The sequence below is a fragment of the Rana temporaria genome, chromosome 6 (genome assembly GCF_905171775.1).
Source record: "Rana temporaria chromosome 6, aRanTem1.1, whole genome shotgun sequence".
In the NCBI taxonomy this organism is placed as follows: Eukaryota; Metazoa; Chordata; class Amphibia; order Anura; family Ranidae; genus Rana; species Rana temporaria.
Window position 1 is genome coordinate 127,515,995 of NC_053494.1, and position 24,404 is coordinate 127,540,398.

General features: G+C 44.8%; 2 protein-coding genes across 2 annotated transcripts; both read left to right on the top strand.

Annotated features, from left to right (window-relative positions):
* The first annotated feature begins 481 nt into the window (after window positions 1–481).
* LOC120943809 (gamma-crystallin 1-like) lies at window positions 482–2,478 on the top strand. The gene is made up of 3 exons (XM_040357353.1): window positions 482–586; window positions 865–1,107; window positions 2,194–2,478. Exons 1-3 carry the CDS (start codon window positions 578–580, stop codon window positions 2,467–2,469), a joined length of 528 nt encoding a protein of 175 aa, XP_040213287.1. The 5' UTR covers window positions 482–577; the 3' UTR covers window positions 2,470–2,478.
* A 16,806-nt stretch (window positions 2,479–19,284) lies between these two features.
* Window positions 19,285–20,385, top strand: LOC120943808 (gamma-crystallin 1-like). The gene is made up of 3 exons (XM_040357352.1): window positions 19,285–19,389; window positions 19,668–19,910; window positions 20,056–20,385. Exons 1-3 carry the CDS (start codon window positions 19,381–19,383, stop codon window positions 20,329–20,331), a joined length of 528 nt encoding a protein of 175 aa, XP_040213286.1. The 5' UTR covers window positions 19,285–19,380; the 3' UTR covers window positions 20,332–20,385.
* The last annotated feature ends 4,019 nt before the right edge of the window (window positions 20,386–24,404 follow it).

Genomic DNA, 24,404 nt, shown 5'->3' on the forward strand with positions numbered 1-24,404 from the left:
TCAGGGACCGGGGTCCTGGGAAGGAACACCACTCCCCTGGACCTATACAGCATCCTGGCAGCAGGGACTTTTGGTCCTTAGAAGGCCCAAAGCTCTGGAACCCAGGATCCAGCCCTCCGAAGGAGAGGCGTTATGGGCAAAACCCCACAGCCTGAGGCCCAGGTACTGTCCACCTTGGCTCTGAAGCACTCTGGACAGATCCGGTTAGCCTGCCCTGGTCCCAAGTACGTAGAGGCATAGCTATACCGTGACCAACACCTAAGACACTGGCGAAAAAACTGAGGTACTCCCGGTATGGGAGGGGTTATATAGGGAGGGGACTTGCTGTCTGAGAATGCCAGTGTCCATCACCTGAAGGTAGACTCTATAACCCATATAGTAATGGCTATGCTGCTCTGTGTCCCATGATGTACGATAGAGAAAGACCTATACATATCCTATAGCTAACAGAAAAAAGTCAGCATCATTGACTTTCTGCAACTTCAGCAGAAAGAGGTATATAAAAGAGTCGTCATTCCAACCCTGAAACAGCTCACAGTTCACAGCTCACAGCTCCTGGGTCACATTTCCAGTCAAAATGGTTAAGGTATGTTACTTTTCAATTTGTATGACAGAATACAAGCTGGCATTTGTACTGTAAAGAATTAAAATTATGTTTTTTCTAAGGATTTTCTGCACATAGATAGATTACATATTGTAGTGCATTTTAAATATTTTTAAGCAGCCACCAAAGCAGTCAGAGTTCTGAAACGAATAATAAGTATGTTATATGCAAGCTATAAGCAAAGAATAGTACTGTATAATGTATATGACATTCATGAGTTTTGAAACCTGTTTTAAATACATGTCACCGTCTGTCTATAGATTGTCTTCTACGAGGACAGAAACTTCCAGGGTCGCTCCTATGAGTGCAACTCTGATTCCTCTGACTTGTCTTCATACTTCAATCACTGTAACTCCATCCGAGTGGAGAATGGGAACTGGATCCTGTATGAACATCCCAACTACAGAGGACACCAGTACTTTTTGAGGAAGGGAGAATATCCTGATTTCCAGCAATGGTTGGGATACAATGACTCTATCAGATCCTGCCGCCTGACCCCACAGGTATATTTTACTTTATTTTTTAACCACTTAACCCCCGGACCATATTGCTGCCCAAAGACCAGAGCACTTTTTGCGATTCGGGACTGCGCCGCTTTAACTGACAATTGCGCGGTCATGCGGCGTGGCTCCCAAACAAAATTGGCATCCTTTTTTTCCTACAAATAGAGCTTTCTTTTGGTGGTATTTGATCACCTCTGCGGTTTTAATTTTTTGCGCTATAAACAAAAATAGAGCGACAATTTTTAAAAAAATGAATATTTTTTACTTTTTGCTATAATAATTATCCCCCAAAAATATATAAAAAACATTTTTTTTCCTCAGTTTAGGCCGATACATATTCTTCTACATATTTTTCGTAAAAAAAAATCGCAATAAGCGTTTATTGATTGGTTTGCGCAAAAGTTATAGCGTTTACAAAATAAGGGGTATTTTTATGGCATTTTTATTAATATATTTTTTTTACTAGTAATTTTTTTTCGGTACTGCGACATTATGGCGGACACTTCGGACACTTTTGACACATTTTTGGGACCATTGGCATTTTTATAGCGATCAGTGCTATAAAAATGCATTGGATTACTATAAAAATGCCACTGGCAGTGAAGGGGTTAACACTAGGGGGCGGGGAAGGGGTTAAGTATGTCCCTGGGTGTGTTCTTACTGTGGGGGGGTGGCCTCACTAGGGGAAACACTGATCCTCTGTTCATACATTGTATGAACAGAAGATCAGCATTTCCCCTGCTGACAGGACCGAGAGCTGTGTGTTTACACACACAGCTCCCGGTCCCCGCTCTGTAACGAGCAATCGCGGGTGCCCGGCGGCGATCGAGCCCGCCGGGCACACGCACGGGAGTCAGGGGCGAGCTAGTGGCCGCTCGAAAAGCGGACGTATAGCTACGGGCTCTCGCCCAGGAGAGCCGACCTGCCGCCGTTTAATGACGGTGGCTGGTCGGCTAGTAGTTAAATATGCTCAGTAATATTTTGAAACATGAATTAAAACTTGCAATAGATTGTTTAATTTGCTCCCCAACTGTGCCATATTTCTAAAGCAACAGCAATTGACATAATACATTTTATTTAATACAGCACCGTGGACCCTTCAGATTAAATGTCTATGAAAAAGAGGACTTTAAGGGACAGATGATGGAGTTTACTGAAGATTGTCCTCATGTTTATGAGCAGTTCCGCTACAATGATATCCACTCCTGCCATGTACATGATGGATACTGGATGTTCTATGAGGAGCCCAACTACAAAGGACGTCAGTATTACCTGAGACCTGGAGAGTATAGAAGATACACTGACTGGGGAGCTTCTAGCTCTAAAATTGGTTCTTTTAGACATGTCCAGCATCAATTTTAAACATAAAAATATAAATGTATCACGGCCTAAATGTTAATAAAACTTTACTGTAATGTAAACTTCTCTCTGTGTTTGCATAGTTTTATTATTATAAGAACATAAAAACTACAATAGCAATCTAAAAGATGTGCTCCCTGTTCCACACAGTGTCCTTGTAGATTCCAATCAGCAGTGCAACAAAGTACATTTTGTGATATCAAAATAATTAAAAGTAATAACTTCACATTAATCCACCTCTGTGCATATACAGATATCCTCGTGTCACCGTCACCAGTTGTGCCCTCACCTTATAGGCTTAATATCTGCGCCTTAGATCACAAGCAATCCTCTGATTAGCTTTTTTGATTTTTTTTCTCCTTCTTATAGCTCAGGTGTCTCACAGTTCTAGGAATTATATAGAAGATTAGAAGGTTTTTTTTCAAACAATAGCGATCTTTCCTATGTTCTTAGTGCAGCCAGTTTCATTTGTATGTTGTAATAATTGCCACCTTTGTAACCCCCATTCTTAACAAGTTAGTCTGTCGATCTAAAAAACATCTTTAGCCCTGGTTCACACTGGGCTGCGGGAGTGAAGCCGTGCGAGTTCAGCTGAACTCGCACGATTTCACTCCCGCCGGCAGTCCCGATTTCGGCCGTGATTTAAGAGACATCTGTGCAGCTTTCTGCACAGATGTCTATGTAAATCGCGGCCCGAAATCGCAAAAAGTAGTACAGGAACTACTTTTTGAAATCAGTGCAGCGCCGCAGATGCAGCGTCGCACTGATTAGGACAGTGTCATTGCCGACAATTGGCGGCAAATGCCGCCGATTTGAGATGCGATTTCACATGTGAAATCGCATCTCAAATCGAAGGAAATCGTACCCAGTGTGAACATGGGCTGAATCCACATCTCCATGATGTTTGTGGCTGTCAATGGCTGGGTGTACAGAACATTGGGTCCTTATTTAAAGTGAGCAAATTCCTGTGGCAATATAAACATAGAAACATAGAAAAGTGATGTCAGAAAAAGACTGAGTAGCCAATCAAGTCTGCCTATTTATTTTTTTTTGTCTTTTTGGAGGGAGGGGGTTTATTGTTTTGTTTTGTTTAGATCTATGTTTATCCCTTTTTTTAAAAATCCATTTACTGTTGACTGTCTCACTACCTCTGCTGGTAGTTTATTCCAAGCATCAACTACTCTTTCAGTAAAATAATACTTTCTAAGATTAGTTTTGAACTTCCCTCCAGTTATATTGAGGTCATGTCCCTGTGTTCTTGATTTTGGTCTTATATTGAAAAAACTGCCCTCCTCAACTTTATTCACCCCCTCAATGTATTTAAAGGTTTCAATCATGTCTTCCCTTTCTTTCCTCCAGACTGTACATATTAAGGGCCAGATCCACAGCCAGCGGGTTTAACTTAAATCTTCCTATTTAAGTTACACCGCCGCAAAATTTCTACCTAAGTGCCCGATCCACAAAGCACTTACCTAGAAATTTTCGGCTGTGTAACTTAAATCTGTCCGGCGCAAGGCATGCCCAATCTAATGGCGCGAGTCCCATTTAAATTAGGCGCTTCCGCGCCGGACATACTGCGCATGCTCCCAACGCGATTTTCCCGACGTGCTTTGCGCAAAGTTACGTTACGCCGAGTTTTGTGAATCACGGCGGGTAAAAAAAGTTGCGTCTGGGAAAAAAAGAGATGCGGCGGGAAAAAAAAAATTGAAAAAAAAATTTGACAGCGTCGCGGGAAAGAAGGGTCTACTTTTACATGGTGTTCTAACTTTACACTTTGTAAAAGTAGCCCTAATTTTGCATTTGCAAACTAACAACTTACGGAGACTTCACGAAGGGAAACCTCTTTGTGGATCTCCGTAAGTGCTAATTTGCATACCCGACGCGGAATTTCGAAGAGAAATGCCCCCAGCGGCGGCCGAGGTACTGCATCCTAAGATCCGACAGTGTAAAACGATTACACCTGCCGGATCTTAGGAATATCTATGCGTAACTGATTCTGTGAATCAGTCGCATAGATAGAAACAGGGATACGACGGCGTATCAGTAGATACGCCGGCGTATCCCTTTTGTGGATCTGGCCCTAAGTTCCTGAAGTCGCTCTCAGTATTTTTTATGAGTGAACCCCATTTACAACCAGCCTAAGTGATTTGTTCACTACCTATTGGTTTATGTGTGTTTCAAAAGGTCTAAAGTACATTTACTTTTCTGTTCTGGGAAATCTCCTGGCAAGTTTAGTGTAGGGAGACTATAAAAAAGGCCTTATCAATGTATTAAAATAAATTGAAATTCCCCCCAAAAGACAGGACAGAATATACTGCTGCTCTCAAATCAATCACTAGCTAAAATAAAAACAAAAATCCCCCAAGAAGACAGCTAAGGTGGTGAGTACCCATAGAGCTAACATTCAAATGTTAACACATAGTAGTCCTAACAAGGACTTTCAGGTTAAATGATAGTTAAATCATAGTTTGCTACCTTACCTAATCTCTTCCAATGCATTCTGTCAGCTCTTCCTCTGCTCTCCCTACATCAGCTTCTAATAAAATGACACTATGGGGTTTATTTACTATGGCGCAAATTTGTGAATAAATACTCGCAAAATGGCCAAAAACGTGTACATTAGCATGAAAATAGAATTCACTATAGCTCCCGGGAGAAAAAAATCGAATTGACTAATTTACTATAGGTCACAGACAACAGAGACTGTCTAAATCAGTAATCATGCTTGAAACATGGGAATTGCACATGGAAACAATGTTTAGAGCATGATATGATAGCCTAAATGATACTTAAATATGTGGTATATTGTTTGAAGATAATCTATGTTTAAACTGCTGAAAAAATTACGTATAAATTGAAATATCATTTAGCCTAGGTTCACACTGCTGCGAATTCAAAATCGCGGTAAAATGCGCGATTTTTACTGCGATTTTGCGGCCACGATTTTGCCGCGATTTCGGCCGCAATTTAATGTAAATCACTGCCCGAAATCGCAAAAAGTAGTACAGGAACTACTTTTTGAAATCGCAGATGCGGCGTCGCACTGATTAGGACAGTGCCATTGCCGACAATTGCCGGCAAATGCCACCGATTTGAGATGCGATTTGACATGTCAAATCGCATCTCAAATCGTTCCAAATCATACCCAGTGTGAACCAGGGCTAAAAGTTTGAGAAGAGATAAATTCCCCCTCTTTCTACGACTATGTACCAGCACAAGTGCGCATGCTCAGTTATGCAAAATAGTCACATTTTAACTCCCATTCCTTTTTTCCGGGGCGCTATAGTAAATTCCCAAATTCGCTCTTGGCAAACATGCGTTTGCGAATGTGAAAATGAGCGTTATATAGCCAAATGCAAGTTTCAACCATTGTACATAATTGTACAGTTGTTACTTCTACAGGAAAATACATTTTAATTTTGAGATCAACTGTTGATTTCTATAAAATAAATTATGCTTGCTGGGTTTTTGTGTTGCTTCTACTTCATGGTTTTATTTTTTTAAGAATTCTAGTAATTTGTAATGTTTTCATGTTTTGTTAAAATATATTTTTCACAAAAATCAAATCAGAAACTCCCACAGGTGTCTTCACAAACCACAAACAATACCATTGCTGATGCAAGTTTTAAATGAGTCACCATTTTGTGTGTTGTTTAGTATTTCCAAATGATAATAATTTTCCCCCACACAATGTGATACGTGTACCAACATCAGAAATCAAAATGTAATTCCCAAAATTCAGAAGGTAACATCACTATTTTACACTCACACACCAAGAACCACCATATATCACAAACTAAATCAAGAAGCATAACTCCTGACTAGTGTCATTCCACCACCTATATGTATATTTCCAAATAAATGCAGTATTTGTGTATTTATGTGTAGGAGGGTTCCACCACCATTGCAAATCATGCCATATGTTTACCATGGGCAAAGATGATAATCAGCCTTAATAAAAAAGCAACACAATTAGAGATGGTTGTATAAGCAGCCTGCAGCATGCTGATGCAGAGGAAGACCAAAGGCATTTGTTGCCATAGCAAGACAAAATGAATGTGTCACAAGATAAAAAAAGATTCAGATGGGCCTGAGGATGAAGATTAGAGAGGCTAAGGAGAAATATAGAAAAAAATTGGAGTGGAAACTCCAGAAAAACAAAGTGAGAATGGTCTTGAGTGACAGAAGAAGTAGAGGCCATTACAGGTGGAGGGACCAAGGGAAATGTGGAGAGGGCAAATGAACTGAACCATTTTTTAATAGGTTTGATTTGGAGACCCTGGCATGTTTAATGCAGTATATTGCAGTGCATCAGTGCAGTTTTTCTGCAGTATAATGTAGTGTATCAGTGGAGTTTGTCTGTGTAGTGAGTGCTCAGGTTAAAGTGCACCAAACACCACTTTCCATTGATTCAAGTGCATCCACGTACACATTTCCACATCTTTATTAGATTTGGTTATTGAGCACCCCCCATCATGTCTGGGAGGCCAACAAGGAGAGGCAGACTCTCCAATGGCACTGTGAGGGGTCCAGCAGCGTATGTGTCCATGCAGGGCATCATTTACTCTGTTTAGTGATATTGCCTGTGCTATCCAGCCATAGCATGCAGAGGAGATCCTCTGTCACCCAAGCAGAGGTTAGTGTGCAGTCCACTGCAGCTGCCAGAGTGACTAAATCTGCCTCCTTGTCCACATCTATTCCTGCCATAGCCCCAGACTCCCATGGAGGAGTCAGATGAGTTATTTGAACACAGCATCAGTCACTTGCTCCTTGAGGAGGAACAGCCATTACTTGATTCAGATGTTGGTTCTGAGGTTGAGGAAGGTAGGAACATGAGCGTACAGAGAGGGGAGAACACCGGTGCAAAAATTGGCAGTCAAATTTCTCTGCCTTATCTGCTGCAGCAAAAAAAAAAAAATACAGTCACTGCCACCCACATGCCCAGCCTCCAAATGCAAGCTTGTCAAAGCTGTTGGCTCTACAACTTCTGCCTTTTCGTCTGGTGGATTCTGCCCCCTGTGCTGTACCACAATGGCAGGTTCCCAGTCACTATTTATTTTCACATAAGGTCATTCCAGCTCTGTACCATCATGTGGAAGGCAATTTTGTGGCATCTTTGGGCAAGACAGTGAGCACAATGTCCATGTCACTGCTGACACGTGGTCCAGCAAGCATGGTCAAGGACGATATATTTTGGATGCAGGACAGGGCTCAGTGCTGCAGCTTGTTGTTCTGTCATGTCTCCATACAAAGAAAAAGGATCTCGCGCCAAATAAAATTAGAATTAAATGTGACTAAGTAAATCTATTAAATTAATCAAAAAAGCTGCTCCCCAAAATTTCCAGTGAACTGGAGATAGTTACAAAATAGCAAAGCAGGGGGTGCTATACTAACTATAAATACATAACATAAATACTGAACAGTGAAAATAAATATATAATAAATGCCAACAGTGCAAAACCTGCTAATCACCACCCGTAAGGTAAGTGGTTGCCTAAAGATATATCACAACGGAACATGCATATATCAAAACATAAATGAGTCCGTTACAATATAACAGTGAAAAAAGTCCATATGAAGTGCATGAGAAATATTAGTGCTCAGATTTCTTCTATTCGTGTTGAACAGGTAAAGAAATGGGTTCCACCTTCACCAATTAAGGTACACCACAATTGTGCTAATAAGGATGGCACCTTACCAGATGTCGTAGACCTTATTTGTTAGAAAAAGGTCAAATTAGGCTTTGTTGTCACTAAAGGACAAACTATGGCAAGTGATCCCTTTATTCCTTGACTGCAGCTTGGCAGATGTTGTTGACCTTATTCGTTAGAAAAAAGGTAAAATTAGGCTTTGTTGTCACTAAAGGACAAACTATGGCAAGTGATCCCTTTATTCCTTGACTGCAGCTTGGAGACAGAAGTTTAAAAAAGGCTTATCTGTGTCTCCAGTGAACGGTGCAATCCAGTCTCAGGTGCATTTGGTTCCACGGGTAGGCAGATGTAAGGAGGAATCTATCCTGTGGCCACCAGGAAGTCAGCCAGGTCCAGCAAACAAAGCCTAATTTGACCTTTTTTCTAACGAATAAGGTCAACGACATCTGGTAAGGTGCCATCCTTATTAGCACAATTTAGGTGTACCTTAATTGGTGAAGGTGGAAACCATTTCTTTACCTGTTCAACACGAATAGAAGAAATCTGAGCACTAATATTTCTCATGCACTTCATATGGACTTTTTTCACTGTTATATTGTAACGGACTCATTTTTTGATATATGCATGTTCCGTTGTGACATATCTTTAGGCAACCACTTACCTTACGGGTGGTGATTAGCCGGTTTTGCACTGTTGGCATTTATTATATATTTATTTTCACTGTTCAGTATTTATGTTATGTCTCCATACAGCTGGTGGTGAGGATGCGAGATTTGTCTGCTCTACCCCCTCCTCCTCCATGCCCTTATCTGCTGAATTGGCCTATGAATCACAAGTACCCCAACGCATTCAAAGGGCTATTTAATAATAATAATGCTTACACTTATATAGCGCCAATTACACCGTTGCCGATGTGTCTAAGCGCTGATAATGGTTGTCATTATTACCCAACACAATGGTACTCATTTTACCGACCTCAGAAGGATGAAAGGCTGAGTGGATCCCGCCGGGATCAAACCTGCAACCCTTGGGACACAGGCAATCACAGACTGCTGCAAAGGAGCATTAGCCCCCTGCGCTATCTTACCAGCTTAATAATGAATAATTAATGAATCAGGCTAAAAGGTGCCATGCAGTGCTTCAGCTGGTATGTCTAGGGACAGGAACCACACCAGAGCAGAGATCCTTGTAGCTCTGCAGGGATGGGCCCAGAGGTGGTTCACGCTACACCAGCTGGAACCAGGTGCTGTGCGATAATGGCACAAACCTCCAGTCCATCCCTAGACACATGTGCCATGTCAATCTGGTGGTGCAACATTTCTGAAATAGGTACCCAGGGTTGGAAGATCTGCTAAATCAGGCCAGAAGAGTCTGTAGCCATTTCAGGCTATCATACACAGCCAGTGCTTGGTTGGCTGAAATTCAGTGGAAATTACACCTGCCCACAAACCGCCTGATTTTTGATATGCCCACCGGGTGGAACTTGACTTTGGCAATGCTGCAATGCAATGCTGCACATCAACAAGTACCTGTTTGAGTATGGCACAATGACAGTCTCAGGCCAGCTCAGTTTTTTTACCCATGCCAATGGCTGCTCATAAAGGATGCATGCACTGTACTGCCACCTTTTGAGGAGGCCACAAGTATGGTGTGCCGTGACAATGCATGCATCAGTGACACAATGCCTGTTGTGTTCCTGCTGGAGCAGATTCTGCGTGGCATTATTGACAGGGCACTCGAGGTAGAGCAGCGGGAGGAAGAGGAGGACTTCCTTTCCTCTCAAGGCCCACTTTATGCAGACACTATTCTTCCTACGCCACAGAACACACAAGAGGAGTGGGAGGAGGCAATTTTCGAAGACATATGTCAAAGAGATGGTTTTCCATCCCTAGAACCCTTGCGAGTAGTATGTGACTGGGAGGAGGCAGTTCCAGATACTGTAATCCTCAGTGACCCAGAGGAGTCTGCTTCTCATGCCTCTGCAAACTTGCCAGAACTTGCCTGGTATGCAATTGAGCTGATGGGCTGACCTGCATCCAGCGTGCGTTCTGAATGGGCATTCGGTGCTGCTGGAGTATTTGTTACTAATAATAGTATACGTCTTTTCTCAGACTCTGAGACACTTGAATTTCGAACAAAATGGGTCGTTTGCACCAAATTTGAGTGACACGCAATGGCCCATAATTAACTGCGGCATTGCGCGCTGATGATTGGTCAAGCATGCACCATGACCCTGCATGCTTGGCCAATCAGAGCGAGCAAAAAACGAAGAACCATAATTGGCCAAAGCCAGGGTGGCTTTGGCCAATTATGGCTCAGGGAGTATAGTACACGCCCCACACTATATAAGGCCGCGGCGTTGTTACAATACAGACCACATCAGACAGTCAGTCAGTTAGAGAGAGAGAGAGAGATAGAGAGAGACACAGTGGCCCAGATTCACAAAGGAGATACAACGGCGTATCTCCAGATACGCCATCGTATCTCTGAGTCTGGCCGGTCGTATCTATGCGCCTGATTCTTAGAATCAGTTACTCATAGATTTCTATTAGATCCGACCGGCGTCGGATCTTAACTGCATATTTACGCTGGCCGATAGGGGCGTGTACGCTGATTTACGCCTAGAAATATGTAAATCAGCTAGATACGTGAATTCACGAACGTACGCCCGGCCGACGCAGTACAGATACGCCGTTTACGTTAGGCTTTTTTTTCCGGCATAAAGTTACCCCTGCTATATGAGGCGTAGATGCGGCGTACCAATGTTAAGTATGGACGTCGTTCCCGCGTCAAATTTTGAAAATGTTTCCTCGTTTGCGTAAGTCGTTCGCGAATAGGGCTGGCCGTCATTTACGTTCACGTTGAAAGCATTGGCTTCTTGCGGGTTAATTTGAAGCATGCGCACTGGGATACTTTCACGGACGACGCATGCGCCGTTCGTAAAAAGCATCATTTACGCGGGGTCACATAAAATTTACATAACACACGCCCACATCTACCACATTTTAATTAGGCGGGCTTACGCAGGCCTATTTACGCTACGCCGCCGCAACTTTTGTTTGAGAATACGGCACTTGCCTGTAAAAGTTGCGGAGGCGTAACGTAAATAGGATACGTTGCGCCCGCACAAAGATACGCCATTCTACGTGAATCCGGGCCTATGTGTTCAGACATCAATATCTTGCAAATCTTCTAATCATCAGCACATCATTTATAGTGGGGGAAAAAGAAGGAGGCAGACTGTGTAATATATAGCATACAACACAGTATATGCAACACATAACACAGTATGCAAATTGTTTGTTTACCGAATCTGGCAAACATAGAGTATTTTACTGTACTACAGATACAAATTGCACATTACATTTAGTTTTTTCATCACATTCAAATATATAGTCATATTTCTATTGCACAGGTAGACACATAGATTCCTCAAGATATACGATCTATATACATGACAATTGGCTAGAGCAACCTATCCACTCATACTGTAAGTTGATTTGCACCTTATCATTCCAATGCCTTAGGTGACAATGCCACCCAGTGGTAGAGGGGAGAGATGCATCAAACTCGGAGTTAGGTAAAGAATCAGAAGATCCCCTAATAATTGGCCAGGTTAGTTACCACCTAGCAAACTTTATCTGACTGCATCCCTGTTCAAGAGCAGGGTGCTACACTTATGTAAATCAACAATTATTTTTTTAGACCCTCAGAGAGTTCTTTGGCATGAGGTGTCATGTTGAACTTCCAGTGACCAGTGTGAGAGAGTGAGGCCCTGTACACACGGTCGGACAAAACCGATGAGAATGGTCCGACAGACCGTTTTCATCGGTTCACCGCTGAAGTGGCCTGATGGTCTGATGTGTGTACACACCATCAGTTCAAAATCCGATTGGGTCAGAACGCGGTGACGTAAAACACACGACGTGCATAAAAAAATGTAGTTCAATGCTTCCAAGCATGCGTCGACTTGATTCTGAGCATGCGCGGGTTTTGAACTGATGCTTTTCTGTACTAACCATCGGTTTGGTCCGATCGGGCAGTGGTCCATCGGTTCGGTTTTGAAGCATGTTTTAAAATTTTGGACCGAAGGAAAACAGACCGATGGCCCATACGCACGGTCGGTTTGGTCCGATGAAACTGAACTTCGGTTCATTCTCATCGGTTTTGTCCGACCGTGTGTACGGGGCCTGCGAGTGATAACACCAAATTTAACACACCTGCTCACCATTCACACCTGACACACTAATGAGTCACATGACACCGGAGAGGAAAAATGGCTAATTGGGCCCAATTTGGACGTTTTAACTTAGGGGTGTACTCACTTTTGTTGCCAACATTAATGGCTGTGTGTTGAGTTATTTTGAGGGGACATCACATTTACCCTGTTATACAAGCTGTACACTCACTACTTTACATTGTAGCAGTGGCGGCTGGTGCTCAAAATTTTTGGGGGGGCGCAAAGGAAAAAAAAATTGCAGTCTCACTGTGCCCAAACGCAGCCACTGTTACATGCCATCAAATGCAGCCACTGTGCCATCAATTCGCACCACTGTGCCATGCCATTAAACGCAGTCACTGTGCCATGCCATCAAATGCAGTCACTGTGCCATCAATTCGCACCACTGTGCCATGCCATTAAACGCAGTCACTGTGCCATCCATTGTCACCACTGTGCCATGCCATAAAACGCAGCCACTGTGCCATCCATTGTCACCACTGTGCCATACATTGTCACCACTGTGCCATGCCATTAAACGCAGCCACTGTGCCATACATTGTCACCACTGTGCCATGCCATTAAACGCAGTCACTGTGCCATCCATTGTCACCACTGTGCCATGCCATTAAACGCAGCCACTGTGCCATACATTGTCACCACTGTGCCATGCCATTAAACGCAGCCACTGTGCCATACATTGTCACCACTGTGCCATGCCATTAAACGCAGCCCCTGTGCCATACATTGTCACCACTGTGCCATGCCATTAAACGCAGCCACTGTGCCATCCATTGTCACCACTGTGCCATCCATTGTCACCACTGTGCCATCCATTGTCACCACTGTGCCATGCCATTAAATGCAGCCACTGTGCCATCCATTGTCACCACTGTGCCATGCCATTAAACGCAGCCACTGTGCCCTTTAATGGTCGCCGCTGTGCCAATTGTCCCCACTGTGCCGTGTGCCCTGTAAATTGCGTTCTTCCTCCCCCCCCGCCCGGCACTTACCTTTACTGGAGTCAGGCATCCACGTCCCACGATGTCTTCTCCCGCCCTCGATGACTGACAGGCGTCTCAGCCAATCAGGTTACAGGTAGCCAGAACCAGCCAACCTGATTGGCTGAGGCGCCTGTCATCTTATTCAAGGGGCGTACAGTCTGTGCACTCCGAGAATAAGATTCCGGGACCCGGGGGCTGTATTGGGAAAGCCTATCAGAGCCGTTGGCTTTGATAGACATTTCCCTATGGCCAACCAGCTGGCGTTATTCAGATGGCCGGACATTGAGCGCCGACCATCTGAATAACAGCGGCAGCGGCGATAATAACATAGATTCGTGCAATGCATGAATCTATGTTATTAGACTCAGTGGCGGTGAGAGCCAGAGGGGGCGGCGCTCCAGCGCCCTCTATGGACGAACCGCCACTGCATTGTAGTAAAGTGTCATTTATTCAGTGTTGTCACATGAAAAAATATAATAAAATATTTACAAAAATGTGAGGAGAGCAGCATAGCCATTACTATATGGGTTATAGAGTCTACCTTCAGGTGATGGACACTGGCATTCTCAGACAGCAAGTCCCCTCCCTATATAACCCCCTCCCATACCGGGAGTACCTCAGTTTTGTAGCAAGCAGTATGCATCCCAAAATCTTCCTCATAAGAGGGGAGGGAGCTCTGTGTCCCGTGATGCACTCCAAGAAAAGGATTTTACAGGTAAGCTGTATATAAAAATACATTTTTCTTTATCGTACATCACGGGACACAGAGCAGCATAGCCATTACTATATGGGATGTCCCAAAGCAATGCTTAATGAGGGGAGGGAGACATCTCAATCAAAGAAAAAAATCAATTTAAATTAAATTAAATTAAATTAAGGGTGCCCCGGACTTGAGGATCCTATACTGCAGCCTGCAGCACCGCCTGCCCAAAGGCTGCATCGGCACTCCTTCTAACGTCCAACTGATAAAACTTTGTGAACGTATGGGACGATGACCAGGTCGCCGTCCTGCAAACCTGAGCCATGGAGATCTGGTGGTGCACTGCCCAGGAGGCGCCCATGGCCCTAGTAGAATGGGCCTCCACCAACAAAGGAGGGGGTAAACCCTTTAAGCCGTAGGCCTAAATAATCAACTGTTTAATCCATCTAGCGATGGTGGATTTCGCTGCTGCATGACCCTTCTTAGGCCCATCCGGTAGGACGAATAACACATCCGTCTTTCGAATCCCTTCTGTGGCCCTAAGATAGACCTTCATGGCCCTAACAATATCCATGGTATGCAGAAATCCTTCCTTTCTCGAAGTGGGCTTTGGAAAAAAGGACGGTAGGATCAAATTTGATATGACCTTTGGTAGGAAGGACGGGTGAGGACGGAGAACCACCCTGTCTTTATGCAGAATGAGGTATGGTTCTCTACAAGACAAGGCTGTCAGCTCTGACACTCTTCTAGCAGAAGCCATAGCCACCAAAAATACTAACTTTATAGTCAGTAACAACAACGGAACCTCGGCCAGAGGCTCAAAAGGCTGTTTTTGCAAAGTTGACAAGACAAGGTTTAGGTTCCATGGACATTAAAGGATTAATGCGTAAGACCCCCTGCAAGAAGGTTTTAACCAGAGAGTGGGCAAAGGTCTTTGAAACCAGACCAACAAGGCCGAAATCTGTCCTTTGATAGTGCTTACTGCCAGGTTTTTGTCTACTCCCAGCTGTAGAAATCGTAAAACCATGTCAATGGTATATTTGCAGGGGTGCCACCTCTGGGACTCACACCAAACTACATAGGCCCTCCAAACTCTATAATAAATCACTCTGGAGACTGGTTTCCTAGCCTTAATCAGAGTAGAAATTACCTGGCTAGACAGGCCTCTACCCCTGAGAATCAGGGATTCAGCCACCACGACCTCCGGGGCCAAGCCGGGGCCACCAGAATAACTGGTCTGTGCTCTACCCTGATTCTGCGCAGCAGGCGGGGCAGCAACTGCAATGGGGGAAAGGCATATAGTAGACTGAACTGATGCCAGGGGCAAACTAACGCATCGGTTCCACAGGCCAACAGATCCCTTGTCCGGGACATGAACCTGTCTAGTTTCTTGTTGAACCTCAATGCCATGATGTCTACCTCCGGAAACCCCAACTTCTGGCAAATCTCCTGGAAGACCTGGGGGTGGAGAGACCACTCCCCTGGGAGTAGTTGCTGGCGACTTAGGAAGTCCGCCTGTAAGTTGTCCACTCCGGGGATAAATATCGCCGAGATGCAGGGCACATGGGCCTCTGCCCATAAAAAGATCAAGTTTACCTCTCTTTGAGCGGCTCGACTCTTCGTGCCCCCCTGGTGGTTTATATACGCCACCGCTGTGGCATTGTCGGACTGCACTCTCACCGGTGACCCCTGTAAACTGGGTGTCCAAGCCTCTAGGGCTAACCGCGCAGGTCTGATCTCCAAGGCATTGATAGGTAGGAGTCTCTCCGACTCTGACCAAGTTCCCTGTTGGGTCTGTCCGTCTAGGACCGCTCCCCAACCTATCAGGCTGGCATCTGTGGTTACTACCCTCCAGGCAGCGGGGCTGAAGGACTTTCCCTTCAGCAGGTTCTGAGGGACTAACCACCAGCACAGACTTTGCCGCACCCTTGACGAGAGGGTCAAAGGAAGATCCAAGGCCTGTGCCCTCTTGTTCCAAGCCGAAAGAATGGCTGCTTGCAGGATTCGGGTATGGAATTGAGCGTATGGTACCGCTTCGAAAGTGGCCACTAGCTTGCCCAGTAGTTGCATACATAGGCGAATGGTTGGGTTTCTCTTGCTCAGGACCAACTGGATCACTTCTCTGATAGATTCGATCTTTTCAGGAGGCAAGAATATCCTCTGGCGTTCTGTGTCTAGCAGCATGCCGAGGTATTCCAACTGCTTTGTGGGTTGTAAGGCTGACTTGTCTCGGTTTAAGACCCAGCTGAAAGCCTCTAGGTAATGAACCGAGAGGGCTACTGCTTGATTCATGCTGGAAGCTGAGCGATCTATGATTAGGAGGTCGTCTAAGTAAGCCAGGACCGTAACTCCCTGAGTCCTTAGATTGGCCAGGACAGGAGCCAGGAACGGGAGAGCTACAAATTGGTAGTGGCGTTGAGCCACTGCGAAGCGAAAGAAACTTGTGATGTGCCAGAAAAATCGGTACATGGAGGTATGCGTCTTTTATATCTATCGACGCCAAAAAATTGTCCTGTTGTAAGGCGGCGGCCACCGAGCGTATGGATTCCATCCGAAAGGAGCAAACCTTTAGGTAAAAGTTTAAACGCTTCAGGTCCAAAATTGGCCTGACGTCGCCATTTGGTTTTGGTATGATGAAGAGATTGGAGTAAAAACCTAGCCCGCATTCCTGGGCTGGCACCTCTACAATTACCCCCTGGAGCATGAGGCGATCCACGGCTGTTAGAAGTGATGCCCTTTTTACCGGATCGGTTGGCAAACTTGACTCCTGGAAATGAGGAGGGGGAATTCCAAAAATTCGAGAGGATCCACTTGTCGGGGACTCTGGCTTCCCAAACTTTTGAAAATAATTGAAGCCTTCCCCCCACCCGAGTGAGTGGGGGCCCCCCTTCATAAAGTTGATTTGGGGGCTGGTTTTGCTGGTTTGCAAGACCAGGGTCTCTTGCCACCTGAGGTTTGTCCTTGTGGTTTTTTGACAAAGCCTGATCGTGCGGAAGCCCGTCGATACTGCCTGGAAGCTGAGGGCCCTGGGGCTGGTGAGACCTGCCGTTTAAACGTGGGGCCCGAGATCTTTTCTTAACAGGCAAAAGAGTGCTCTTTCCACTTGAAATCGTCTGAATGTACTTATCTAGATCTTCTCCGAATAGTCTTCCCCCATGAAAAGGGAAACCTGCCAAGAGTTTTTTGCACTGAGTTTCGGCCGACCAGTTCTTTAACCACAAGAGCCTTCGCATATGCAATGAAAATCTTTCTTCCATAGGATAGAGGACAGAGAACCTCTTAGGAGGGATAAAAATTCTGTCAGGCTGCACCCAATCCTGAAAAATCAGGTCCTCCAAAAGAGGGTGGACCGGAAAGACCGCGTTACTTAGTGGCGCCTTCAAGGAGCCCAAAGAAGACACCGCGGGGGACCTGCGGTCCTGGTAAAGGCAGTTTAAATGCCGAGCGGACCATGTCCGTTAAGGACTGGATCCACAGACTTTCCGCCTGAGAGGCAGAAAATGGTTCCTCTATAGTGGATTCCTCAATATCGGAACCGTCTAGGTTCTGGTCCGTTTGATCCTCTTGAGACTCCAACTCCTCTGGGGAGAGGACCTCCGCATCCGAGGACACGAACCTAGGAGACGGGGATCTAGCCCGTTTCCTCCCCGGAACCGAGTTTGCAATCAAAATTGCCAACCTTTGTTCTAGCCCACCAAGGGTGGCCTCAAGCATTTCCTCTGTAACATAGACGGGGCTGGGTTGGTTAGGGCCAGCCACAGCACCTAGCGGAGCCTGACCAAGATCCTCAGAGCCTGAGGGGGAACCCTTTTGTTTCTTAACATTTTTAGCATTTTTTGCTGTTCCCGAGCCTTTGGGAGCCATAGTACAATATTGAGGTACTCCGCTGCCAACAACAAACTGTTGCAGCAAGAAGACACAAAAAATATACCAAGCAAGAGGGTAAGGGTAGTGCTAGGAAGAACCTATTGCCCTTAACCACTAGGAAGGTATAACAGTAAGGAATACCACCCTCCTATATGCTGAGTTAGCTGAGCCAGGAGGATTATAACAAAGCCCAGGCTGCTGTAAGAGACCCTTGGCTTAATAACAATAATGGTCAATGTGGAGCCAACTCCAGACCCACAGGTCTCTATACCGCCACTGGGTGCCGCTGTGGTCCGGTGGATCCTAGGATCCGACGCTCCTTGCAGCGCCGCTCTGTGTCCCTCAGCCAGCAGCTTCAGGCTGTAAATGAGTTTTCCCCTGCTGACGTCAGCGAGGAAGAACACGCCCCCTGAAGCAGCCTTGATGTGCCCGCCCCCTCCGCATGCCGGCGTGCACCGCCGGAGGAGGAAACACGTGGGCGGAACAACACGTGGAGCAGCCGGAACCGGCATCCCTGTGTGGGTAAGACAAACATAGCCCCGCTATGGAACTTTTTATTGCCTGCACTAGATGGGGTGGCTGTCCCTTTTATTTAGCCAGAAACAGGAGTAAGCCCTTACCACCATCCAAACCCTGTGGCAACAGCAGCAGTATGCTAACAGCCAGGGAGATAAATGCATATGGGAATAAAATAAACCATCCTGTCTTTAGCCAGACATAGTGGAATAGTTGCCGATGCAGAGCATACTAAAGGCTAACCCAAAATCTCCCGCTGGCAAGTCCTGCCGTCGAACCAAGTCCCGCAGGCCCCTCTTCTTACCTGCTCCACGCTGCAGGGCATTGCATAGCAAGAGGCCCAACCTTCTCCCATCTCCGTGGGTATTGTGCTAGACCTTCAGGGACCGGGGTCCTGGGAAGGAACACCACTCCCCTGGACCTATACAGCATCCTGGCAGCAGGGACTTTTGGTCCTTAGAGGGCCCAAAGCTCTGGAACCCAGGATCCAGCCCTCCGAAGGAGAGGCGTTATGGGCAAAACCCCACAGCCTGAGGCCCAGGTACTGTCCACCTTGGCTCTGAAGCACTCTGGACAGATCCGGTTAGCCTGCCCCGGTCCCAAGGACGTAGAGGCATAGCTATTCTGTGACCAACACCTAAGACACTGGCGAAAAAACTGAGGTACTCCCGGTATGGGAGGGGGTTATATAGGGAGGGGACTTGCTGTCTGAGAATGCCAGTGTCCATCACCTGAAGGTAGACTCTATAACCCATATAGTAATGGCTATGCTGCTCTGTGTCCCATGATGTACGATAAAGAAAGACCTATACATATCCTGTAGCTAACAGAAAAAAGTCAGCATCATTGACTTTCTGCAACTTCAGCAGAAAGAGGTATATAAAAGAGTCGTCATTCCAACCCTGAAACAGCTCACAGTTCACAGCTCACAGCTCCTGGGTCACATTTGCAGTCAAAATGGTTAAGGTATGTTACTTTTCAATTTGTATGGCAGAATACAAGCTGGCATTTGTACTGTAAATAATTAAAATTATGTTTTTTCTAAGGATTTTCTGCACATAGCTAGATTACATATTGTAGTGCATTTTAAATATTTTTAAGCAGCCACCAAAGCAGTCAGAGTTATGAAACGAATAATAAGTATGTTATATGCAAGCTATAAGCAAAGAATAGTACTGTATAATGTATATAACATTCATGAGTTTTGAAACCTGTTTTAAATACATGTCACCGTCTGTCTATAGATCGTCTTCTACGAGGACAGAAACTTCCAGGGTCGCTCCTATGAGTGCAACTCTGATTCCTCTGACTTGTCTTCATACTTCAATCACTGTAACTCCATCCGAGTGGAGAATGGGAACTGGATCCTGTATGAACATCCCAACTACAGAGGACACCAGTACTTTTTGAGGAAGGGAGAATATCCTGATTTCCAGCAATGGTTGGGATACAATGACTCTATCAGATCCTGCCGCCTGACCCCACAGGTATATTTTACTTTATTTTTTAAATATGCTCAGTAATATTTTGAAACATGAATTAAAACTTGCAATAGATTGTTTGATTTGCTCCCCAACTGTGCCATATTTCTAAAGCAACAGCAATTGACATAATACATTTTATTTAATACAGCACCGTGGACCCTTCAGATTAAATGTCTATGAAAAAGAGGACTTTAAGGGACAGATGATGGAGTTTACTGAAGATTGTCCTCATGTTTATGAGCAGTTCCGCTACAATGATATCCACTCCTGCCATGTACATGATGGATACTGGATGTTCTATGAGGAGCCCAACTACAAAGGACGTCAGTACTACCTGAGACCTGGAGAGTATAGAAGATACACTGACTGGGGAGCTTCTAGCTCTAAAATTGGTTCTTTTAGACATGTCCAGCATCAATTTTAAACATAAAAATACAAATGTATCACGGCCTAAATGTTAATAAAACTTTACTGTAATGTAAACTTCTCTCTGTGTTTGCATAGTTTTATTATTATAAGAACATAAAAACTACAATAGCAATCTAAAAGATGTGCTCCCTGTTCCACACAGTGTCCTTGTAGATTCCAATCAGCAGTGCAACAAAGTACATTTTGTGATTTGTGATATCAAAATAATTAAAAGTAATATCTTCACATTAATCCACCTCTGTGCATATACAGATATCCTCGTGTCACCGTCACCAGTTGTGCCCTCACCTTATAGGCTTAATATCTGCGCCTTAGATCACAAGCAATCCTCTGATTAGCTTTTTTGATTTTTTTCTCCTTCTTATAGCTCAGGTGTCTCACAGTTCTAGGAATTATATAGAAGATTAGAAGGTTTTTTTTCAAACAATAGCGATCTTTCCTATGTTCTTAGTGCAGCCAGTTTCATTTGTATGTTGTAATAATTGCCACCTTTGTAACCCCCATTCTTAACAAGTAATTATTTAGATCTAAAAAACATCTTTAATCCACATCTCCATGATGTTTGTGGCTGTCAATGGCTGTTTAGAATAATTTACTAGTCTGGGTGTACAGAACATTGGGTCCTTATTTAACCACTTCCATACCAGGTACTTACGCAGCTTCCCGCCCAAGCTAATTTTCAGCTTTCAGCACTGTCGCACTTTGAATGGCAATTGCGCGGTCATGCTACACTGTACCCAAACAAAATTGGCGTCCTTTTTTCCCCACAAATAGAGCTTTCTTTTGGTGGTATTTGATCACCTCTGCGATTTTTTTTTTTTGCGCAACAACTAAAAAAAGGCTGAAAATTTGGAAAAAAAATTATGTTTTTATTTTTTTCTGTTAATTTTTTTGTAAATAAGTTTTCTCTTTCAATTACGGGCACTGATATGGCGCCACTAATGGGCACCGATGAGATGGCACTGATGGACATCGATGAGGTAGTACTGACGGGCACAGATGAGGTGGCACTGATTGGCGGCGCTGGTATGCGACACTGATGGGCACACATAGGCGGCACTGATGGGCACACATAGGCGGCACTGATGGGCACACATAGGCGGCACTGATGGGCACACATAGGCGGCACTGATGGGCACACATAGGCGGCACTGATGGGCACTCATGGGCGGCACTGGGCACTCATAGGCGGCACAGATGGGCACTCATGGGCGGCACAGATGGGCACTCATGGGTGGCACAGATGGGCACTGCTAGGTGGGCACTGGGCATGGATGGGCACTGTGGGGTGGCACTGATGGACACTGGGGTGGCGCTGATGGACACTGGGGTGGCGCTGATGGACACTGGGGTGGCGCTGATGGACACTGGGGTGGCAGCACTGATTGTTGCCAGTCAGTGCCCATTTGTGGGCACTGACTGGCATCTTTTTTCTTTATGTTTTATTTTTTATTTTTTTTTTAGACTTTTTTTTTTTTTTAGCTTTTTTATTTTTTTGCCCACCCTGGTGCTCCAGGGTGGGCACCCTGGTGGTCCAGTGTGGCGATCCGAGGGGGGGCTGCGCTGATAAACAATCAGTGCTAACCCCCCCTGTCAGGAGAGCCGCCGATCGGCTATCCTCTACTCGCGTCTGTCAGACGCGAGTGAGGAAGAGCCATCGGCGGCTCTTCCTGTTTACATCGTGATCAGCCGTGGTTGGACACGGCTGATCACGTGGTAAAGAGTCTCCGCCGGAGGCTCTTTACCGAGATCGGAGATGCAGGGTGTCAGACTGACACCCCGCATCACCGATCGCCGCGATGCGCGCCCCCAACGGGCGCGCGCGGCATGAAATCCTGCAGGACGTTCTAGAACGTCCTGTCAGGATTTCATAACCACTTCCCGGACGTAAATCGGCCATAGGCCGGGCGGGAAGTGGTTAAAGTGAGCAAATTCCTGTGGCAATATAAACATAGAAACATAGAAACGTGATGTCAGAAAAAGACTGAGTAGCCAATCAAGTCTGCCTATTTTTTTATTTTATTTTGTCTTTTTGGAGGGAGGGGGTTTATTGTTTTGTTTTTTTTAGATCTATGTTTATCCCTTTTTAAAAAAATCCATTTACTGTTGACTGTCTCACTACCTCTGCTGGTAGTTTATTCCAAGTATCAACTACTCTTTCAGTAAAATAATACTTTCTAAGATTAGTTTTGAACTTCCCTCCAGTTATATTGAGGTCATGTTCCTATGTTCTTGATTTTGGTCTTATATTGAAAAAACTGCCCTCCTGAACTGTATTCACCCCCTCAATGTATTTAAAGGTTTCAATCATGTCTTCCCTTTCTTTCTTCCAGACTGTACATATCTAGGGCCATATTCTGAGTAAGGATACGATGGAGTATCTCAGGATACTCCATCGTATCTCTCTTTTTTGGCCTGTGTATCTATGCGACTGATTCTTCTGCCGCGTACACACCATCACTTTATGTGATGAAAAAAAATGACGTTTTTAAAAACGTCACTTTAATTGACTGTGTGTGGGGGAAAACGTCGTTTTATGTCTTGTAAAAAACGACCCAAAAAAATTGAAGCATGCTTCAATTTTATGTGTCGTTTTTCAAAAGTGCACTTTTTACTTCACAGAAATTGACCGTGTGTAGCAAAAAACGTCGTTTTCTAAGACGTTTTTTCATCCACGCATGCCCAGAAGCTACTTATGAAGCAAGCTTCAATGGTAAAACGTGGTGGAACGTAACCTCACTTTGCAAGAACATTGTGAGAAAACGATGGTGTGTAGGCAACTTCGTCTTTGAAAATTGAAGTTTCAAAAACGTCATTTTTTACTTCACAGAAAGTGTCTTTTTTTTCATCACATAAAGTGATGGTGTGTATGCGGCATTAGAATCATTTTCGCATAGATACACTTAAGATCCGCCATGTGTAAGTCACTTACACTGTCGGATCTTAAGTGTAATTACTCCGCCCGCCGCTAGATGGCGTTTACGTTCAGGTCTCATTTGTTTATGCAAATGAACCTGATACGCCGTTTTCCCGAACGAATTTGCGTCGCGTAACTGACGCTAACGTCGTTTGCGTAAGCGTAAACTTACCCCTGCTATATGAGGGGTAAGTTTACGCAAGTCCCACGTAGGCCATGTTAAGTATGGCGTCGGGTCCGCGTCGTGTTTTTCCGTCGGCTACGTTGTTTCCCTAAGTCGTTCTTGAATACGACTTTACGCCAATGATGCACACGTCGGCGTCATTGACGTTTTACGCCGAGAACTGGAGCATGCGCACTGGGCTATTTTAAGCCCGGCGCATGCGCAGTTCGTTAGAATCGGGGGCGCTTAATTTAAATAGAAGCCGCCCCCTTGGAGATACGCGGGGCTACGCCGGGCCATTTACACTCCGCCGCCCCAAACTACGGAGCAAGTGTTTGGGGAATACAGCACTTGCTCCTGTAGGTTGGGGTGGCGGAGTGTAAATGGCTTACGCGCCGCCCTAGGGAAATCTAGGAGAATATGGCCCTAAGTTCCTAAAGTCGCTCTCAATATTTTTTATGAGTGAACCCCATTTACAACCAGCATAAGTGATTTGTTCACTACCTACTGGTTTATGTGTGTTTCAAAAGGTCTAAAGTACATTTACATTTCTGTTCTGGGAAATCTCCTGGCAAGTTTAGTGTTGGGAGACTGTAAAAAAGACCTTATCAACGTATTAAAAAAAAAAAAAATTACCCCCAAAAGACAGGACAGAATAGACTGCTGCTCTCAAATCAATCACTAGCTAAAATAAAAACAAAAATCCCCCAAGAAGACAGCTAAGGTGGTGAGTACCCATAGAGCTAACATTCAAATGTTAACACATAGTAGTCCTAACAAGGACTTTCAGCTTAAATGATAGTTAAATCATAGTTTGCTACCTTACCTAATCTCTTCCAATGCTCTCTGTCAGCTCTTCCTCTGCTCTCCCTACAGCAGCTTCTAATAAAATTACACTATGGGGTTTATTTACTACAGCGCGAATTTGCGAATACATTTTCGCAAAATGGCCAAAAACGTGTACATTAGCACAAAAATGGTATTCACT